This window comes from Vicugna pacos, chromosome 14, assembly GCF_048564905.1.
Source record: "Vicugna pacos chromosome 14, VicPac4, whole genome shotgun sequence".
NCBI classification, from domain to species: Eukaryota; Metazoa; Chordata; class Mammalia; order Artiodactyla; family Camelidae; genus Vicugna; species Vicugna pacos.
The window spans coordinates 17,501,049-17,520,088 of record NC_133000.1 but is presented as its reverse complement, the minus strand read 5'-3'; the positions used below and the strand labels follow the sequence as shown (position 1 = coordinate 17,520,088).

The following is a 19,040-nucleotide window of genomic DNA, read 5'->3' as shown; positions in this document are numbered from 1 at the left end:
CAGGCTGTACAACGGCCAATAAATTAGAAAAAGTTTTCGACTTCATTACTCATTAGGGAAATGCACACTAAAACCACAATAAAATACTACCTTACACTTCCAGAATGGCTAAGACGAAAAAGGCAAAAAATACCATCGTAAGGAGAACCACTTATGACTTCACATTATCTACTAAAGATAAACATATGCAGACTTCATGGACCAGCAATCCTACTCCCAAGCATAAACTCAAGAGAAATGGGCACATGTTTGCCAAACGATGCAATTAGGAATAGTAACAGAAACTCACTCATGAGAGACCCAAACTAGAAATTACTCAAAGGGTTACTGTAAGTAGAATGAATAAATTATGATGTAGTCATACAATGAAATACTATATGCCGGTAAGAATTAATGAACTGTAACTATGTGCAATAATCTCACAAACATATTGTAAGCAAAAGAAGCTAAGCACAAAAACAGTACATGCTATAGATTCCATTTATACAGAGCTCAATCAGACAAAACTAATTCTCGGTGGTAGAAATCAGGACAGTTAGTTACCTTTGTGAGGTGGGGGCTGAGAGGTAGTGACTGGAAAGGGAGTACAACTGGGTTTATGGGACAGTAGTAATTTTCTATTCATTGACCTAGGTCCGGTTCAAGGTTGTTCTGTCTGTGAAAACTCAGTAAGTTGCACACATGAATCAGGAACTCTTCTGAATGTATTATTATACTTTAGTAAAAAAAAAAAAAATTCTGAAATTATTCTGGCTTTCAGTGGAGAATGACTTAGGAGACAAGACTCACCTCAAGGCAAGAAATTACAAGGTTATTTGGTAAAATATATTTACAGGCAACAAACAAATATCTTAAGAACTACAATATTAGCAGTAACTGAGAGAAATAGATGGTTCTAAAAGACATTCAGTAGATAGAAATGTTCAGAATTCTATAAATGTCTGGGCTGAGGAGAAGAAGGAATATCAACAATGACTCTCAGGCTTTTGGGAAACCAGTAGGAAAGTGGTGCTTTTAAGATATAGAATTTAGATGGAGACACCCGGTTGGTAGATGCCTCTGTTAAGAGCTCCAGGTATTGGAGTCATTAATAGTAGATGTTAATGATGCCCTGGGAGCATGATTTCACCTGAACAGAAAACTTGAAAGAAGTCTTGGTAAAGGGGAAACAACCAAAAGTTCTAGAAGCCACTACTAGAGACAAATGGTTCTCAAAGAGTGGTCTAAGGACTCCTAGGAATTCCCAAGGCAATTTCTGGAGTTTCAGAAGATGAAAAATATTTCTATAATGCTACATTATTTGCCTGGTTTACTCATTGCCTCATAAGTATATAATGGAGTTTTCCAGAAGTTACATGAAATATGATGTCATTAACAAATTGAATGCAGACAGATAAGAAATCTAGATGTCTTCTATTAAGCCAGTTAAGAAATTTACCTTAACTTTAAGAAGTTAAAAAGAAGTTTAAAAGATTTGTAAAAATATGTAAAACACTGCCACCTGTTCACACTTTTTAATTTTGCTTTGCAAAGCTATTTTCCATAAAAGTATATGTTAGATTTACTACTATCATTGTTAAATAAATATTTTAAATTTTTCTTAGTACCAGCTTCTATTACAGAAACTACTGAAACAGATAATCCACAAAGATAAAAGCTCTTTGGAGTCCTTAAAAAGAGTGAAAAGTGTCCTGGGACTTAAAAGTTTGAGAAATACTCATACAGACCAATTTCTTCCGAGTCTAGCTAAAATTGCTATTCACTTTAGACTGAAAACGCAGAAGGTAAATCTATTAAGTAAGTTCAATCTCACCATTTGACTAACTCCATGCTTCAATATTCCCTCAAACAGGAACTGTTAAACCACAGGGACATCACAATAATCAGAACCTATGAGTTTTGATCAAGAGAAAGCATAAGAAATAGCCATGTGGCTATTTCGCATGTAAAATTAGTATAAAAGACATTTACTCACCTTTGAAAAGAATTTTGCACATAAAAGGCTCTTGTGGTAAAAATCACTTTAGCTTTTTCAAGATGATAGTCCAGAGCAAAGCCTTGGGAATCAACATTTAAGGGATAGCTAGCATACAGGGAACCTCTATGTAAGACCAAAGGGCCTGAACAGGAAAACAGAAAACCTGAAGAGTGACACAGGGAAGCCAAGGGGAAAGTGTTTCAAGAAGACGGAAGCTCTTAGATGTGTCACATGTTGCAGGAAGGTTACAGAAGAAAGAGACAAGCATGTCTCCATTTATTAAAAGAGGTTACTGTGACCTTAACGTAGTTTTAGTGAAGACATGGGTCAAAAGACTAAATAAATAAGGTGAAAAAAATTGAATCTAGTTGTAAAGTGGGAATAAGCAGGATGATGGCACAAAAAAATATGGGGAGAAGAGAAAATGTGCCAAGATGGATGTTAAAGATATAAAAGAGGATGTAAAATGAATGAACAAGATTGCAGAAATGGGAGGAAATCAGAGGAACATAACTTTATGCAGCAGGAGGAAAGCCTCTTACAAAGAACACAAGGGAAGTAAAAAGTTTAAACATGAACAAAACACTAGTTTATAGGTGTGGTGGCCGGAAGTTGAAATTGTGGATAAAGAATTCCATCATCTCGGTGTTGTAAAGGGCAAGCAGGAGACAGGAGCAAGAGGAAGGTTGGAGACGTAAGAGGTTGAAGATTTATGGAGAGGGTTTGAAATAGCTACTATGAAGAAAAGGAGCAAACTGACTCAGGCTTTTCTGAACCTTTAAAATGTTCAACAATTAACACACATTATTGTAATGGGAATAGGGAAGTTTCTCTTTTTAAAAATAAGAAGCATCCAATATATTTCAGAATGTTTTTTATCCACAAATAATTAAAATGAAAAGAATGTTAAGTGTGTTGAGTTAATCCCTTAGTATTTAGGAAAAGTCAGCTATTCAACCTTGAACAGTCAAGGTTCGTAATATTTTATTTCAATACATTAACTGATTAATCAACTACAATGGGATATTATAGCTGCCTTTATTGCTAACTTATAGAAGGTATTAGATTTACTTATGAAATTCCTGTGAACTAATCATAGAGAAGTTTGTTCTTAGAAGCAACTTTTTAACAGACAATACTATACAAAGATGGAATGGATTTCCTTAAAAAGTACTGATGTTCAAATTACTGGAGAGTCATTTCAGGTACCTTTCAAGTATTAGTCTGCAAGTTTTCAGAGATAGTTCTTAAATACAGTAGTAAATATTTTAGGCTTGCAGGCTCTTAGCTGTCACAAGTACTCAACTCATCCATCATAGCTCAAAAGCAGCCACAGAAAATATGTAACCAAATGGGCATGGCTGTTCTCCAAACAAAAATATTGCAAGAACAGATGGCTAGCCCACAAGCTGTAATTTTCTAACCCCTAGTCTAAGTTTTCAGCTTACTGATGAGGAAGTGGCTTATATTCTTAAACTCTTGGTTTCTGTCATCTATAAGTAGAGTAACAAAGCTATTGAATTAATCAGGCGATTGTATAAATTAAAATGACTATTACACCCAACACATTCAACAAAATGAGTTCTCTTTCTTTATTCATTAGGATGAGACTATAAGTGCTCACCTTTCCAAAAGATCACAGAAGTAGAGAAGAGAGAATATTTATGGTATAGAAAATAAATGCTTATTTGCTAAGGCAATAACTCAAAGATGATTTTGCTTATACTTCATGAACAAATTCCAGGTCTCAAATATCATCTGATTTGGATTTCTTCCAAAAGATGGAAACCAACAATTTCTTGGAAATAATTTTCTTAGGTCCTTAAGGTTTAAAAATTTCACTTATAATATTTTATGCAAAAATAGCAAACCTAAATTAAGACTTTTTAAGAAATTTGGTGTTGAACTTAAGTTTACAAAGGTAATAAAATTCCAAAGGACTGTGATGCTGTACAACAAGTTCTAGGGGGAAAAAAAGGGTGGGGAAGTTGCAAAATGCAGTATAAATAGCTTCTGCTTTTGTTCTGCTACTATATGTCATTTTCTGCCTTAAGAACTCACTAACACAGAAATAAGTCAATTAGATGATACTGAAACAACAGGGAGATCATAACTGAAAAGTGTTCTGAAGCCCACAGAAAGTCTACAAAGTGAATAATCAATAAATTGACTATATAAACAAAGATTTTTTTTTTGAAACTCACCATCTCTATTAGTTTCCCATTCTACATTTTCTTCTTCACTTTCTGGAGTTCTCTCCTTAGTGATTTTTATGTCTTCCTTTTCCCTATGTCTCCCTCTTGAAGATTCTTTCTAAAAAGTACATACATACATGCAGGTTATTACATTTATAAAAAGTATTTGAGGTAGTGCTACAATACAGAATACTTTCAACTTCATTATTGTTTCATCAAAGAATCAGGTTTGCAAATAATCACTTATCCTCTAAGTAGAGGAAGTAGCAAGTTCTAGAGTAGCATCACAATGAAAAGATTGTACTATATTTTAGTAAAGAATGGCAACTTGGTAAACGTACCAAGTAACTAAGATTTCAAAGTACACAATGCAAATCTAATACTTTAATAAGCATTTGATAGTATACTACATACTCAGTTTCTACATGAAAATCAAGGGGTAAAGTTTAAAACAGATAAAAGACAATTGGAGGATTTTTAAGTGACTATATTTAAAAATGACTAGAAAAGGGTTACACTGTTCAGTGGGTTCTCAAAAATAACTGCTGATGTAAGACTTATACACTAATGTAAGAGCATTTTCCTACACCTAAAGATAAATTCAAACTGATTTAATAATTTAATAAATGCTTTAGAAAGAGACTTTCACTATTTTGATCAAATCAAAATGTAACTAAAAGAGTTAGAAAAGTTGTCCTTACATTGCAGCTAAAAAACAAAAACTTGAACATTTTATTCCAGGTATAAAAGTAGGCCGTAGATAAAGCAGGACAACAGTAATTCAGCTTGTAAAATTTAATTAAATATCCTATTATGTACAATAAAGACTCCAAACCACATTTTACTAAGTGGTAAGAAAATAAAGTAATCAACATCATGGAATTGTTATCTTCCCACCACGGTGTCTCACTTTTATTAACACTCTAAATCCTGACTATGAGGGGGAGGGCATAGCTCAGTGGTAGAGAGCATGTGCTTAGCATGCATGAGGTCCTAGGTTCAATCCCCAGTACCTGTATTAAAAAATACATAAACCTAATTCCTACTCCTCCCCAACAAAAAAGCAAAATAACAACGAAAAGATTTAAAAAAAAAAATCCTAACTATGAAAGACACTAACACACAAGGACATTAAGTGCTGAAAGCTCTTTCTGGGCATTACCAGACATAAAATTTGACTGCTTAAAAACACAAATTAATTTCTCTTTGAAGTCTTCTTTTTAAAGAACTCTAGTATATTAACTGCCCCTAAATTTTACAAATGTAGTATGAAGTCATGTTGTAAGCAGTACCTGCTAAATGACATATATAGTTTCTGATAAGACACTAGAGGCTGACAAAAATCATTAAAAGATTATATAATAGAACCAGCCATTACAAAATGGTAAATGGTCAAAAGAAGATAGAAAAAGGAAAAATTAATTAGCTCCTATTGTACATAAGACAAAAGGAGAAAAAGGAACACAACCTATTTTTATTCTTAAACTATACTTTGTGGAATATCCCATGCAACTTTTGAATGTCCTATGGATTAAACCCACTATAAATATACATTAGCACGTGCTATATCAAAAAAGGTTTATAGAAAGTTACCTCCAAATTATTGCATAATATATTCTGTGCCTTTTGTCTATATAGTATCATACAACATCCAACTATAAATGTAGTTGAAAAGCAATAGTGCTGGTACTGAAAAATAATCTGCAAATTTGTAACAGAATATTTTTAACAGATTTAGACCCAGTGATGTAATAATCTCAACGAATTTAATTATTTATGTAAATATTTCTTAATATGTATGGTACATACTGAAATCATGTAATTTTTGCACTGTTTATTGTTTTTCAATATAACTCTGACACTGTTCCGAGATCATCCTGGAACATGTACATGCTGAAATACTTGTTAAAGAATTACAATCACAATATTTTAGCCAATACCCATGGGATGAGATATTTTAAGAATTCAGAATTATTTGGATTTTAAAGTATATTACGTGGCAATGCCAACAGAGTCTGGAACAGTACCTGTGATCAAATATACTAATACTTTTGCAGCAAAGCATGGATTCATCACGTGGGTAAAGACTGAAACAAGCTTTCTGTCAATTAAGATCAGGTTTTGCTGAAAAATCAGTCTATGCCTAACTTGCAAAAAATGCTTGGTTTTAAAAGTCTCTTACATATCAGAAATGCAATGAGTGATTGTAAACTTTAAGTTTCTTTCATTTTATTTCTACTTTAGATTATTCATATTAGTTTCTTAAACATTATATGTATGGATGGACTATTTATTATAAATTTTACTTTTAGCTAGTAAGGAGGCAGCACCAAGGATATGATCTAAAAAGAAGTGTTGACTGTACTTCAATAAAGAAATAAAAAGATTTAAAAAAAAAAAAAAAAAGAAGGGTTGAGGCTAAAAGAACTGAAAACCAATATAATAACTGGATTAACCACCATAATAATAAAGGTCTTTGAAGGAATATAATCCAACCTCCTACCCCACGTAGGAAAATTTTTCCTAAACTTTGCATAGTTATAAAAGTCCTCTATCAGAAGGCTTCAGGGAAAACAAATTTACTCCCAAGGTCTCCACTGACAGCTTTCCACTGTTGCATCCTTTGCTCCCATTTTCAGACAGTTCTGATTATTAGAAGATCATTGCTTATAGTGATCACAACTTTCTTATATCTCTCCAGAATTTCTATTAATTGGAACTAGTTTTGATCTCTGGAATCATGCAGAACAAATCTAGTAATTCTTCCACATGATAGCTCTTTAAATATTTGAACACTGTTACTGTATCTCTTGAATATCTTCTTTTATCAGGCCAAAGACACTCTACACATTGGTGGTACATTAACATTTCATGCTTGTCAAACCCTTCACTACTCTGTCATCTTCTCTGGGCATATTAATTATTCTTGTATTAACGAAATTGTTTTGCAGGGAAGAGTTTGGGGAGGAATTTAAGTAAGAAACTATAATCTTACAAGGTACATAAATTTAAACTACAATCTCACATAGAATGAAGTCTAGAAATAGGGTAAACGTCAAGGCTGGGTGATTTAGTAACACACTGAAATCATCAGAGACCAAATTTTCCTGCTGTTTTACTTTCTCACAGCTTTTCTGTTTCTAGTGTTGACTACACTATTAAAGTCTATTTCTTTTATTACCATACTGACAAGCAATCTTGGTTCACCCAGTGTGTGCCTCTCTCCAATCACAAAAAAATGAATTTTTTCCTTCAGTCTGAGTAAGCCAACTTCAGACACATGGCCAAATCTGAATTAAAACTGGTATCAAGATAATAGCCACAGGCTAAATGACTTAGACCTGGTTCCTCAATCAACTGAATTAGCAAGGAGAATTGGATTTTTATGACTAGATTAGACTAATGAGGGCCCAGCAGTGAATCTAGGGTCAAATCTCCAAACCACAATGCAGCTACAAAATGAAAAAGTGAATGGACTCTGGGGAATTCAAAGTAATTTACACTATACCTTTGCTACTATGCTTCACCTCCTCAAAGATGTCACATTTCTGACAACTGCATAGGCCATTAACAAACACACTTTCCAACCTAGTAAACATTTTCTGTTCACATTCACTAATGCATTTTGGATGCCTCTTCTAAGGTCATTTCCCATCTTCCTGATGTATATATCCCTTTAAACATTCTCTGTGTAGTGAAGGTCTCCTGGAAGTCAACACTCTCAATTTTACCATAGAACCTCTTTATTACATCCTCATTCTCGAAAAACAGTTCTGCCAGGCACAGAACTACAGGCTCACAGATTTATCTCAGCTTTGAAAATATTATACCGCTGTCTTTTGGCTTCCACTGTTGTTATTGGTGTTGTCAGTCTATCATTCCTTTGTAGGAAGATCTGCCTTTTATCTCTGGGTGTTTCCAGTGTTTTCTCTATGCCTCTTGTGCTTTGCACTTACAGTATAATATTCTACTTAAGAAGTATTGTGCTTTCTGTACCTGCAGGCTTATATCAACTATAGAAAATTCTCAGCCACTATTTCTTTCAAAACTGCCCTTCCCATATTCTATTTTCCTGGGATTCCAAATAGATGTACATTAGATTTTCTAACTACTTCCCCCACATCTTTGAACCTCATCAGTATTCTCTATAATCTTGTTTTTTATGAGCTGCATTCTGTACAAATTCTTCACCTTCATCTTCCAATTTATCAATTCTCTCCAAAGATAGGCCCAAGGCTTAGTCTCTGACCAGCTCTGATACTTGTAGAAGTCTTAAAGTCACTACCAGCTTTCATATTTGCTGCTCAATCCTCGGTTTCAACACATTCTCTGTTTTACTTTCTTTGTTTTGCTGTTCTTTTGCATTCTTGAGATAGCAATGATGCATTAAAAATGTGTTTGTTGTTGCTCATTCAGGATCTAACTGTATTGTAGAGGGAGGACCCTCAGAGTATACAGTCCATAATAATGCTGAAAGGGGAAGCTAAGATGAACACTTCTTTAGCAATGATATCAAACTTTGCCTATTGTTCAAAGTATAGTCAACTATTTCCCCTTGGATTTATCCACAATTATTCAAGCCACTTCAATGCCATACTAGTGCAACTGACATTTCGAGCCTAAGATCAAGTCTATATTTACCCCTAAGACAAGTTTCTGCGTGGCTAATGGCTGGGAAGAGTATAATGTATATAAGATGTATTAGATGACACAAAGAAGATGGGCAAGGAAAAAATAATCTACTTCAACTACCTCTTCCGTTTATCATCCATATCATCTCACCTCTTACGCTGGATTTCTCTGCATCTTTCCAAAATTACTTGAGGAAACTTCCTTTGAAATTAATTGATAAATATTATCTCAGAACATTTAGTCAAAGAATGACTCAATTATTTCTCTACCAAAAAAGTTCTTTTATTAATATTCCTTTTAAAACATTTATATAATCTGTCCATTACTAGACTAAAGCTGCTACCATTCATAGTTAATAATTCCCTATTTATTATAGTAAAGAACATCAAATTTTTAGATATTCAATGTTTTGTAAACGGTTGTTTTTCTTTCTTATCTTTTATTTTTATAAAATGATTCCAAATTCTATTGCTCTGAAAATATTCTTAATTTCACAGAACACTAACATTATCAGTGAATTCCTGAATGTTCTTTCAGCAGCTCTAGAGTTAAAAGTTAATGTTAATCCAAAGTTTTCTTATGTCGTTTACTACCATATATTATATCAAAGCTATCAAAAATTCAAAAAGCTATTACTAATTTTAAAAAGATTATGGTTCTTTCTCACCCTAGTGTTTTCAAATCTTTTCAACTGGACACTTCTGCTCAAGGCTGAAAACTTTAAATAATGAAAAACAACGCTCCATTGCGGTTTTTGGCCTGAACATAAGCCCAACAACTAGCCTATGGCTTTAGGATAGATATAATTGACATTTTGTAATTTTTAAATGATTCACAAAATGTGCAACTTCAGATCCTTTCAATATTATAGAAACCCAGACAGTAAAGAAATTTATATCTGCACTTAGGAAATTATAGTTTATTTTGTTTATGCTATACTGAAAAAAATCCCATAATAGGGTTATCAGAGATTTTCATTTATGAAGTGGTCACAAAAATTATATTAGCTTGTCTCAGAATAAGCAAAGCCACAAATAAACAAATAAGATTATAAACTTCAAAAAACACTCAACAGATAACAAAAATCAAGTCATCTACAAACACCCCATTTTAAAAACCACAATGAAGCTATAGAATAGTTATTAATCTATCTATGTATCCAGTAATACAGTACTGAAGAGCACAAACCATAGGAGATGGAGAGAGAACACTAGACAGAAACATACTAGTAAGATACTTTAAAAGATATTCTCAAGCCAAGATAGATCAAGTAAACAAAGATATGAAAAATACAGATCAAAACAACAGATGTTTTAGATATGCTTTAGAACCTGAAAACCAAAAACAAAAAGAAAGAAAGAAAACATACCTTCTGTTCAAGGACAGAGAAAATTCAGAAAGACTGACCATATTTTAGGCCACAAAGAAAATCGCATCAACTTTTAAAAATACATACAGAAATAATACAGAAGTTTTTTTTAATTAAAAGAACACACATACACACAAACAAAAGGTTCTTAAACTTGAAAAATTTTAAACATGCCATTAAGCAATCATTAGATCACAGGTGAAATACAAACCTAAAGAGAATTCCTTAAAAATAGTGACAATGAAGCATGACATATGAGATCCATGGAATTCAGCTAAAGCAGTTATCAGAAAAATGCTTATAGCATTAAATACTAATATAATTAAATACTAATATATGAAAATAAAGAAATAAATGCTCAACAAATTCAAAAAGGAACACAGTAAACCAAAGAAGGAATTAATAAAGAGAAAGAAATGTTAGAAAAGAGAAAGAATAAATATATAAATCCAAAAGCTGATTCTTTGAAACTAAACAAATCACTGACTAACCTAATGAAGAAAAAAGGGAAAAAACACAAGTATTCAAAATCTGGTATGACAAAGTAAAAACAGCTACTAAATAGAGAAAAATGAAAAACATGAGATTTCTTCATAAAACTCTATGCAAACAAGTTTAAAAACCTAGACACGTAATTTTCTTGAAAAACAACTTAACTAAATAAGTAACTTAAACAGAGTCAAGAGTCTACTAATTTCCACTGAAAAAAATAAATTACCTAAAGAACTTCTTCATAAAATAGTACCAGACTCAGGTGGTTTTACATGGGAATTCTACCAAACCTTTCAAGATCAGAAAATCCCAATGCCACTTAAAATATTCCAGAGCAAAGAATTAGGAATATTTTGTTATTATAAGGTACTTGGACTATCTGTGAAGTGCTATAGTGTTATTTGAAAGTAGACTTGAATTAGTTGTAAATGTAATTGCAAACTCTAGGGCAACCACTAAAAAAAAAGGTAAAAAATAACAAGTATAGTTGATATGCTAAGGAAAGAGGGAAAAAGGAATAATACAATCCAAACTATAAAAGGCACAAAAAGATTGGAAGACAAAAACCAGGAACAAAAAACAATGGTATAACAAATAGAAATCAGCAACAATTACAGTAGATATTAGTACAACTGTACCAATAATTACTTTAAAAATTAATGGGCCAAACACAAATTAAAACACAGAGATTATCAGAGTAGATCTAACAACAGTGTCAAAATATATGAAGTAAAAACTAATATCACTGCAAGGAGAAATACATGATCCACTAATACAGCTGGAGACTTTAACATCCCTCTAAGAGAAATACGGAGATCCAGCAGGCAGAAAATTAGCAAGAACACAGGTGAAACTAAAAGCATCATCAATCTACTGAATATAACTCACATCTATAAACTACCTCATCCAATGATAGTAGAACATACATTCTTCTCAAGCTCACATGGAACATTCACCAAGATAGACCATATTCTGGACCAAAAAACACACTTTTAAAAGAACAGAAATCATATAATGTATGCTCTCAGACCACAATGTAATTAAAACTGGAAATCAATAAAAGAAAGATAGCTGGATAATCCCAAAGTATGTGGAGATTAAACAACACACTTATGGTGGGGAGGGTGTAGCTCAGTGGTAGAGTGCTTGCTTAGTATGCATGAAGCCCTCAGTTCAATCCCCAGTACCTCCATTAAAAATCATCACCACCACCACCACCATCATCATCACCATCACACTTCTAAGTAATACATAGGTCAAAGAAGAAGAAATCTGAAGAGAAATTTCAAAATATTTCAAATGAAATGAAAATAAAATACAATTTATCAAACTTTGTGGGATGTAGTGAAAGCAGAGCTTAGAGAAAATTTTATAGCAATGAATCTATACAGTAGAAAAGAAAACTCTAAAATCAATGATCTAAGTTTCCACTTTAGAAAACTAGAAAAAGAAAAGCAACTGAAGTCTAAAGTAAGCAAATGAAAAATAACAAAAATTAGAGTAGAAATCAATGGAACTGAAAATAAGAAATCAACAGAGAAAAATCAACAAATACAAAAGCCAGTTCCTTGAAAAGATCAAGCCTCTACTCAGGCTAACTAAGAAAGAAGAAAGAAAATACAAATTATCAATATCAGAAAGAAAAGAGGAGACATCACTACAGAATCCAAGGACGTTTAAAAGACAATAAAGAAATACTATGAACAATGCTATGTCCACAAATATGATAACCTAGATGAAATGGACTAATTACTTGAAAGACACAAAACTTACACATCAGGAATAGACAATCTGAATAGATTTATATCTACTAAGGATATTGAATCAAGAATAATCTTTCAAAACAAAAAGCACCAGGTCCACATGAGTTCACCCATGATTCTATCAAACATTTAAAAAAGAAATTATACCAGTTTTCTACAGTCTCTTCCAGAAGACAGAAGCAAAGAGAACACTTCCTGACTTATCCTGAGACCAGCATTAATACTTAAGTATCTAATACCAGACCAGATGAAGACACTACAAGAAAAAAAAGAAAAAGATCAATATGTCTCATGAACATAGATGCAAAAATCCTGAACATATTAGCAAAATACTAGCAAATCAAATCCAACAACATATAAAAAGAATTAAACACCAAAAATGAGATTTATACAAGGTATGCAAGGCTGGTTTAATATTCAAAAATCAATTAACATAATCTATCACATCAACAGACTAAAAAAGACAAATCACATCATCATATTAACAGAGAAAAAGCATTTGACAAAATCCAACGGCCATTTGTGATTAAAAAAAAAAAACTCTTAGCAAACTAGAAATAGAGGAAAACTTCTACTTGATAAAGAACATCTATACAAAACCTATAGTGAACATCGTAACCAAAAAACTGGAAGCTTTCTTACTAACATCAGGAACAAAATAATGATGTCCCCTCTTACCATTGCTTTTCAACATCATAGTGGAAGTCCTAGCTAATGCAATAAAACAAGAAAATGAAATAGAAGTATACAGATTGAGAAGGAAGAAACAAGCATCTCCATTCACAGATGACATGACTGTTTATGTAGAAATTCTGAAAGAACTGACAAATCTGTATGTTGTTTTGGGTAGTACGGTATTTTAACAATACTAATTCTTCCAATTCACGAGTATGGTATAGGTCTTTCACCTCCTTGGTTAAATTTATTCCTATGCATTTTATTCTTTGTGATGCAATTGTAAATAGAACTATTTTCTTAATTTCTCTTTCTGGTAGATCATTATTAGTATATAGAAATGCTACAGATTTCTGTATATTAATGTTGTACCCTGCAACATTACTGAATTCATTTATTAGTTCTAACAGGTTTTTTGGTGGAGTCTTTGGGGTTCTCTATATACAGTATCATGTCATCTGCAAACAATCATGCATACATATTTTAAAGTGGCAGGATAATTCAATAACTTAACTTAGGTTATCTATAGGGAAAAAAGTAGAGCAATCAAGAGATAAAAGGTAGACTTTTCTGAAAGTAACCTGTTCTGTAGATTTAACTTTAAAATCATTAAATGCCTTATTAGCACAGTAGGCATAAGCCTCATAACTGAAAGCATGGAAATGTTTTACATATCTAAAAAACAAAATTAAAATTTAAAAATCCTAAAACTAAGATCAAAATGAAATAAATCAATTCAATATATCAATTTTGTGGTTTAACCACATAGACAACTGTTCAAGAGACTCAAAATGCAATAATTTGATGATATATTCCTAACAAACACATTTCACAGATATTTCCCTCACTTAGGATATATCCTAAGAACTACAAAGACATCTTAAACTGTTCTAAGTAATCATATCATTAGTAATACTATTGTTAATTGTTATTCTGGACCTATTAAATATAAGATAATGCAAATGAATGTCAACAGGGACTATTCAGCAAAAGAGAAAACTGATATAACTGTAGAATCAAAGAATTAGGTTAAAGTCCTGCAATTCTATATCTGAATTATTTGAACTCATGTTTGTTTGCATGTTTTTAAAGAGAAGATACATATATATATTTCCTACGTGAAATACAATGAAAAGCCCTAAAAATGACTAATCTAGTGGTTTCTAAGAGCAGTGGTCCTGAACACTATCTCCCAATTAAAGAACCAGGGTTGTAGGGGAAAAAATCTAATTCCAAGTAGAGGGTATAAAAATACACACAATGAGCTGGGAACATCTTATCTTAACAGAAACAAACTATCAAGGATTACTGAGGCTGTGTCAATACAAGGCAAGATATAACTGGACTTCATCAAAATTAAAAATTATTTTTAAATACCCCACGAAGAAAATGAAAAGGCAAGTCACATACCAGGAAAACATATTTACAATACATATATCCTACAAATGACTGGTGGTATTCAGAACATGTAAGAACCACAAATCTGTAATAAGATAAATAGTCTAATTTATAAGCAAAAGACATAGACACTTCACAAAAAATATATAAAAGGATGATAAACACATGAAAAAATGCTCAACATCACTAATCATCAAGAAATGCAAATTAAAAATCAGTATACTACCCACTGAAACAATGCCAAGTGTTAGCAGGAATGTAGAGCAACTGAAACCCTCATACATTGTGGGCTGAAATGTAAAATGGAATAACCACTGTAGAACTGTTTGGCAGTTTCTTGAAAGTTACACATACCATATGACTCAGCAATTCCACTTCCAGGTATTTACCCACAGAAAACACGTATCTACACAAAGACTTGTACACAAATGTTCATAGCAGCTTTATTCATAATAGTCAAAAACCAGAAAACAACTCTAATGTCTATCAACTGAGGGATGGATAAACAAATTTTGATATATCCATATAACAGGACACTAGTTCACAATAAAAGGAACAAATTATTGATACATACTGCAACATAGCTGCATTTCAAAAGTATTTTGCTAAAAGAACTAAGACACAAGAATATATTTATCTGATTCCATTATTGTGACAGATCATAAGTTGTCAGGAGCCTAGTATGGGAAGGGGACTGACTAAAAGGACATGAAGGTATGTTCTGGGTTGAAGGAAATGTTCTTGTATCTTGATTGTTGTGGTGGTTTTAAGGTGTGTACCTTTGTCAAGACTCAAATGGCACTCTTAAAATGAATGTTTTATTGTTTGCAAATTATTTACAATAAAGTAAATTTTTAAAAAATGCTCAGGATCTAACATAAAGACCTCCCATAACCTAAGGAAGGGACATTTGAATAACAACAAAAAGAATGGAAGAAAAATAGTGGTATTAGATTAGAGACATCAATAAGAACTCATGGTTAGCTTAACATACAGATGGTTACTAGTAATATTTATAGGTAAGTGTGTGTATATATATATATGTATGTGTGTGTATGTATGTATGTGTGTGTGTGTGTATATATATAAAAAGGTTATTATACACACATTTATTTCTTTGCTCTGTCAGCTGAGAGGGCCTAAAACAAACACCACCCCAGTAGGAACAAGCACGCCCAGCACCCAGATTTTAGATCTCTCTTGCTCCTAGCCATCAGAGAAAAAGCCCATTCTATCCACACGGAGAGAAACAGGTCTCCAGCTGACTGTCAGCATCAACAGTCAAGAGAGTGAAGAAATCTTCAAATGATTCCAGTACTCTAGCCGAGGTCCCAGACATAAAGGAAGATCTAAGCCATGACTACTGTATCCTTTCTGATTTCCTGACAGAATCCATGAACAAAATAAATGGTTGTTTTATGCCAAGGTTTAGAAACTGGAATTTCTTTTAATGCTATCAAAAATACATTTGCAGATCATATCAGGCTAAAAACGTATTAATTATTTATATGAAATGAACATTTTTATCTACATTTAAAAATCACTATAATCATTCCAGTACTATACACTATCAAATTTCTACCAGGTGGTATATATTGTATTTCCATTTATACCCTTACCCTTCTGTCCTAAATCTTTCCCTTTGAAGCAGATAAACAACACTCTTCGGTTCTACTTAATCCTACAGAGATCCACTTTTTTAATTTTTAGTTTCGTGACTCTCTGCTCTTCGTGTTTTACATTACTGTGTTTTATTCTTCCCAAAGAATTTTCACAAGTACATCCTCACTTGGTTCTCACCATAACTTGTGACATACTGGTGCAGGTATCTTTATGTTAGAGGTAAAAGGCAAAGCCAAGAGACTTAACTCAGGATAGTCAGTAAATCTGTTAATAAGGCCTGCTAACTTAAAGTCCTCCACTGCATCAGTCAGCTTTGTATAACAGATATAGTCCTATCTCCTGCCTTAGTCAGTATCACTTTTTCCTCTTCTAGCCAGAAATATCAAGATGGAGAAAAAGAACAAAGTAGGGGATTGGCTGGGGGGGGGGGGGATGAGGAGGGGTTTGCACAGGAGGAGAGACAGGAATTGAACTGTGTAAGTAACTACGAAGCAAAACTAATCATTATGTGTATAGTCTGGGAGTTAAGAGTTCCCAGAGACAGGAAGCTGCATGCTAGAAATTAGTTCTCAATTCAGAACATCAGAAAACCAAGCATTAAGGGTAGGTAAAGATCTGTTTTAGTGTGTAAAATCATAATCAATGATAGACTATAAAATATATGAAAAAGGCTGGAAGCTGAATAATCAACTTGAGATTCAGCTAAAGATGGCAAATCTGAAAAAGTAATCTGCATAGTAGTCCAGAGTGGAGGTGAGGATAAATATCAAGACTAAATAGATTCTCTGAAGATAAGTCATCAGGTTGAGGTAGGGTAGGAAATAGGAGCAAATGATAAAAATGACCCTTTGAAAAAATACTGGACAAGGAAAAAGGAATATCATTCTGAAGTCTCAAAAAAAAACTTCTGAAAATGACTTATTGAGACCAGAGAAGGTCATTAAAATGACAGATTAAGAAAAAATATTTTTAAATATATTATACACATCAGTTGAAACATTATTCCAACTGTTTTAATTTCACATATGAGAGAGCAAGCAGATTAACAAAAAAGATAAAATCATGAAAAATACTGGAGATGGATGGTGGTAATGACTGCATAACAATGTGAATGTACTTAACATCACTGAACTGTACACTTAAAAATGTTTAAAATGGTAAATTTATATATGTTTTACAATTTAAAAAAGAAAAAAAAATTTGAAGATCAATATATACAAATAAACTTAGACCACTGCCCATCTGCTCTGAGGTAAGATTTTTAGGTCAGCAAGGGATGCGCACAGCACATCTCTAAATCCTAAACTAGATATTGTCCCACACTGATGAATTATTTAATCCTTTCTTGAATGTAGCTGCAAAGCCTCTCCGAAGAGACAGGTATCCCGCATAGCACATGCATGCCCTGATCACCAACAAATGCTTGAATAGTCCTCCTATCTGATTCTATATTCAGAGGTCTAATTTTGCTTTCAAGGCCTATTTTCTTTATGCTTGAATTACATAAAATAGCAAGCCTCTGCTATAGAAGAAGAAATTATTACATTTGAAAAGTTCTACAGACTGATTGAAAGTACCTAGTACAATAAAAACATATAAATTGTTTCATAAATGTTTTAAAATACCATTATTGTCTGTGCAAGTAAAACAGTGCCAAAAATTAGTTGTCCATGGTGCCATGAGCCTAGTGTACTACAGGGACCACAAGGCAATTCTCTCTCCTTTCCATCTCAGTTAATGGCATGGAAAGCCTGTATTTAGGCTTAACACCTCCCGTCCACTTCTTTTGGTAATCAAATCCTATTGACTCTACCTCAAAGAAGCCTCTTACTGTTTAAATTCAGTTTCATTATGCTAAGTTTGGCTCAGCTCACCTACACCAGCCAGTATGTCCAAAATACTGCCAATGCCACATATGATCAACATAAAAAAATTAACAAGATATCTGACTTTCTTATTTTCATACTAAGTCTTTGAAATTTAGTATGCATTTTACACTTACAGCACATCTCAATTCAGACTAGCTACACTTTAAGTGCTCAACAGCTACCGGACAGCACAGACCTGAGACCATCAGGAGTTCTCAACACTGGCTGCTTATCAGAATCGCTTTTCATTTATTCAGTAAGTGAACTTACTAGCTCCACGGTCTACTGGTGAACTGGTGAACAAGACACATCTTCAGCCCTCATCTCACATACACATACTATTAATTCTTCCATTCTAAGCACACAGCTTCAAAGGTTCTCAAACATAGTAGTCCTTTCAAACTCCTTATTGTTATTACGATGGTTTTCTTCCTCTTCCTAGACTTTAACCTCTCTCTTCCATCATCCCGTCTATTCTTCAACACCCAGGGCAACTGTCATTTCTCTCTGTGATGCGTTCTCTGGTTCCCAGGCAGTTATTTATCCCCTCCATTGTGTGCTTGGCTTATCTCTCTGACATACTACCACAGACTAGAACTACAATTTATCTATTTATGAATTTGTCTCTCCACAAAATCAGGGGTTATCAACCTTATAACTCAGACACACAGGAATTGAGGTCAGTGGTAGAGAAGCAGTGGAATTACAGTTAGTTGCAGAAAATCACATACATCCTATTTTAGCTATGCTGTTATCTATGCTATAGTTGCCCCTACCCAAACTAAATCTGTTTTCCCATAGAAATTCATTATGTGAAGATCAAAAGTCACAAGTTACAGTAAATGTATCACAGAAATGACCAGCACCTGCTTTTGTGCCAGATCCATCACTCAAAATAATTAACACCTGGTGCCTGAGTTTATTAACAGTTTTCTCTAAGTTTGTATAGTGAATTCCCTAAAACCTGAACATTCTTGAATCTTAGGACTCTATCCCTTAGTGTGCATGAAGCTTGGTGCCTTTGAGGGCTTTCTCATCTAGGAAAAG

The 19,040-nt window shown here is 33.1% G+C and overlaps 1 protein-coding gene across 9 annotated transcripts in view; it reads right to left on the bottom strand.

The window, feature by feature from the left end:
* ZC3H13 (zinc finger CCCH-type containing 13) overlaps positions 1 to 19,040 on the bottom strand; it is a 92,004-nt gene that overhangs the window by 60,699 nt on the left and 12,265 nt on the right. For all 9 annotated transcript variants that reach the window (XM_031684535.2, XM_031684534.2, XM_015243711.3 and 6 more), the window contains one exon: positions 4,183 to 4,291. In XM_031684535.2, the coding sequence (XP_031540395.1) occupies positions 4,183 to 4,291 (109 nt within the window). The remainder of the gene's footprint in view (positions 1 to 4,182; positions 4,292 to 19,040) is intronic.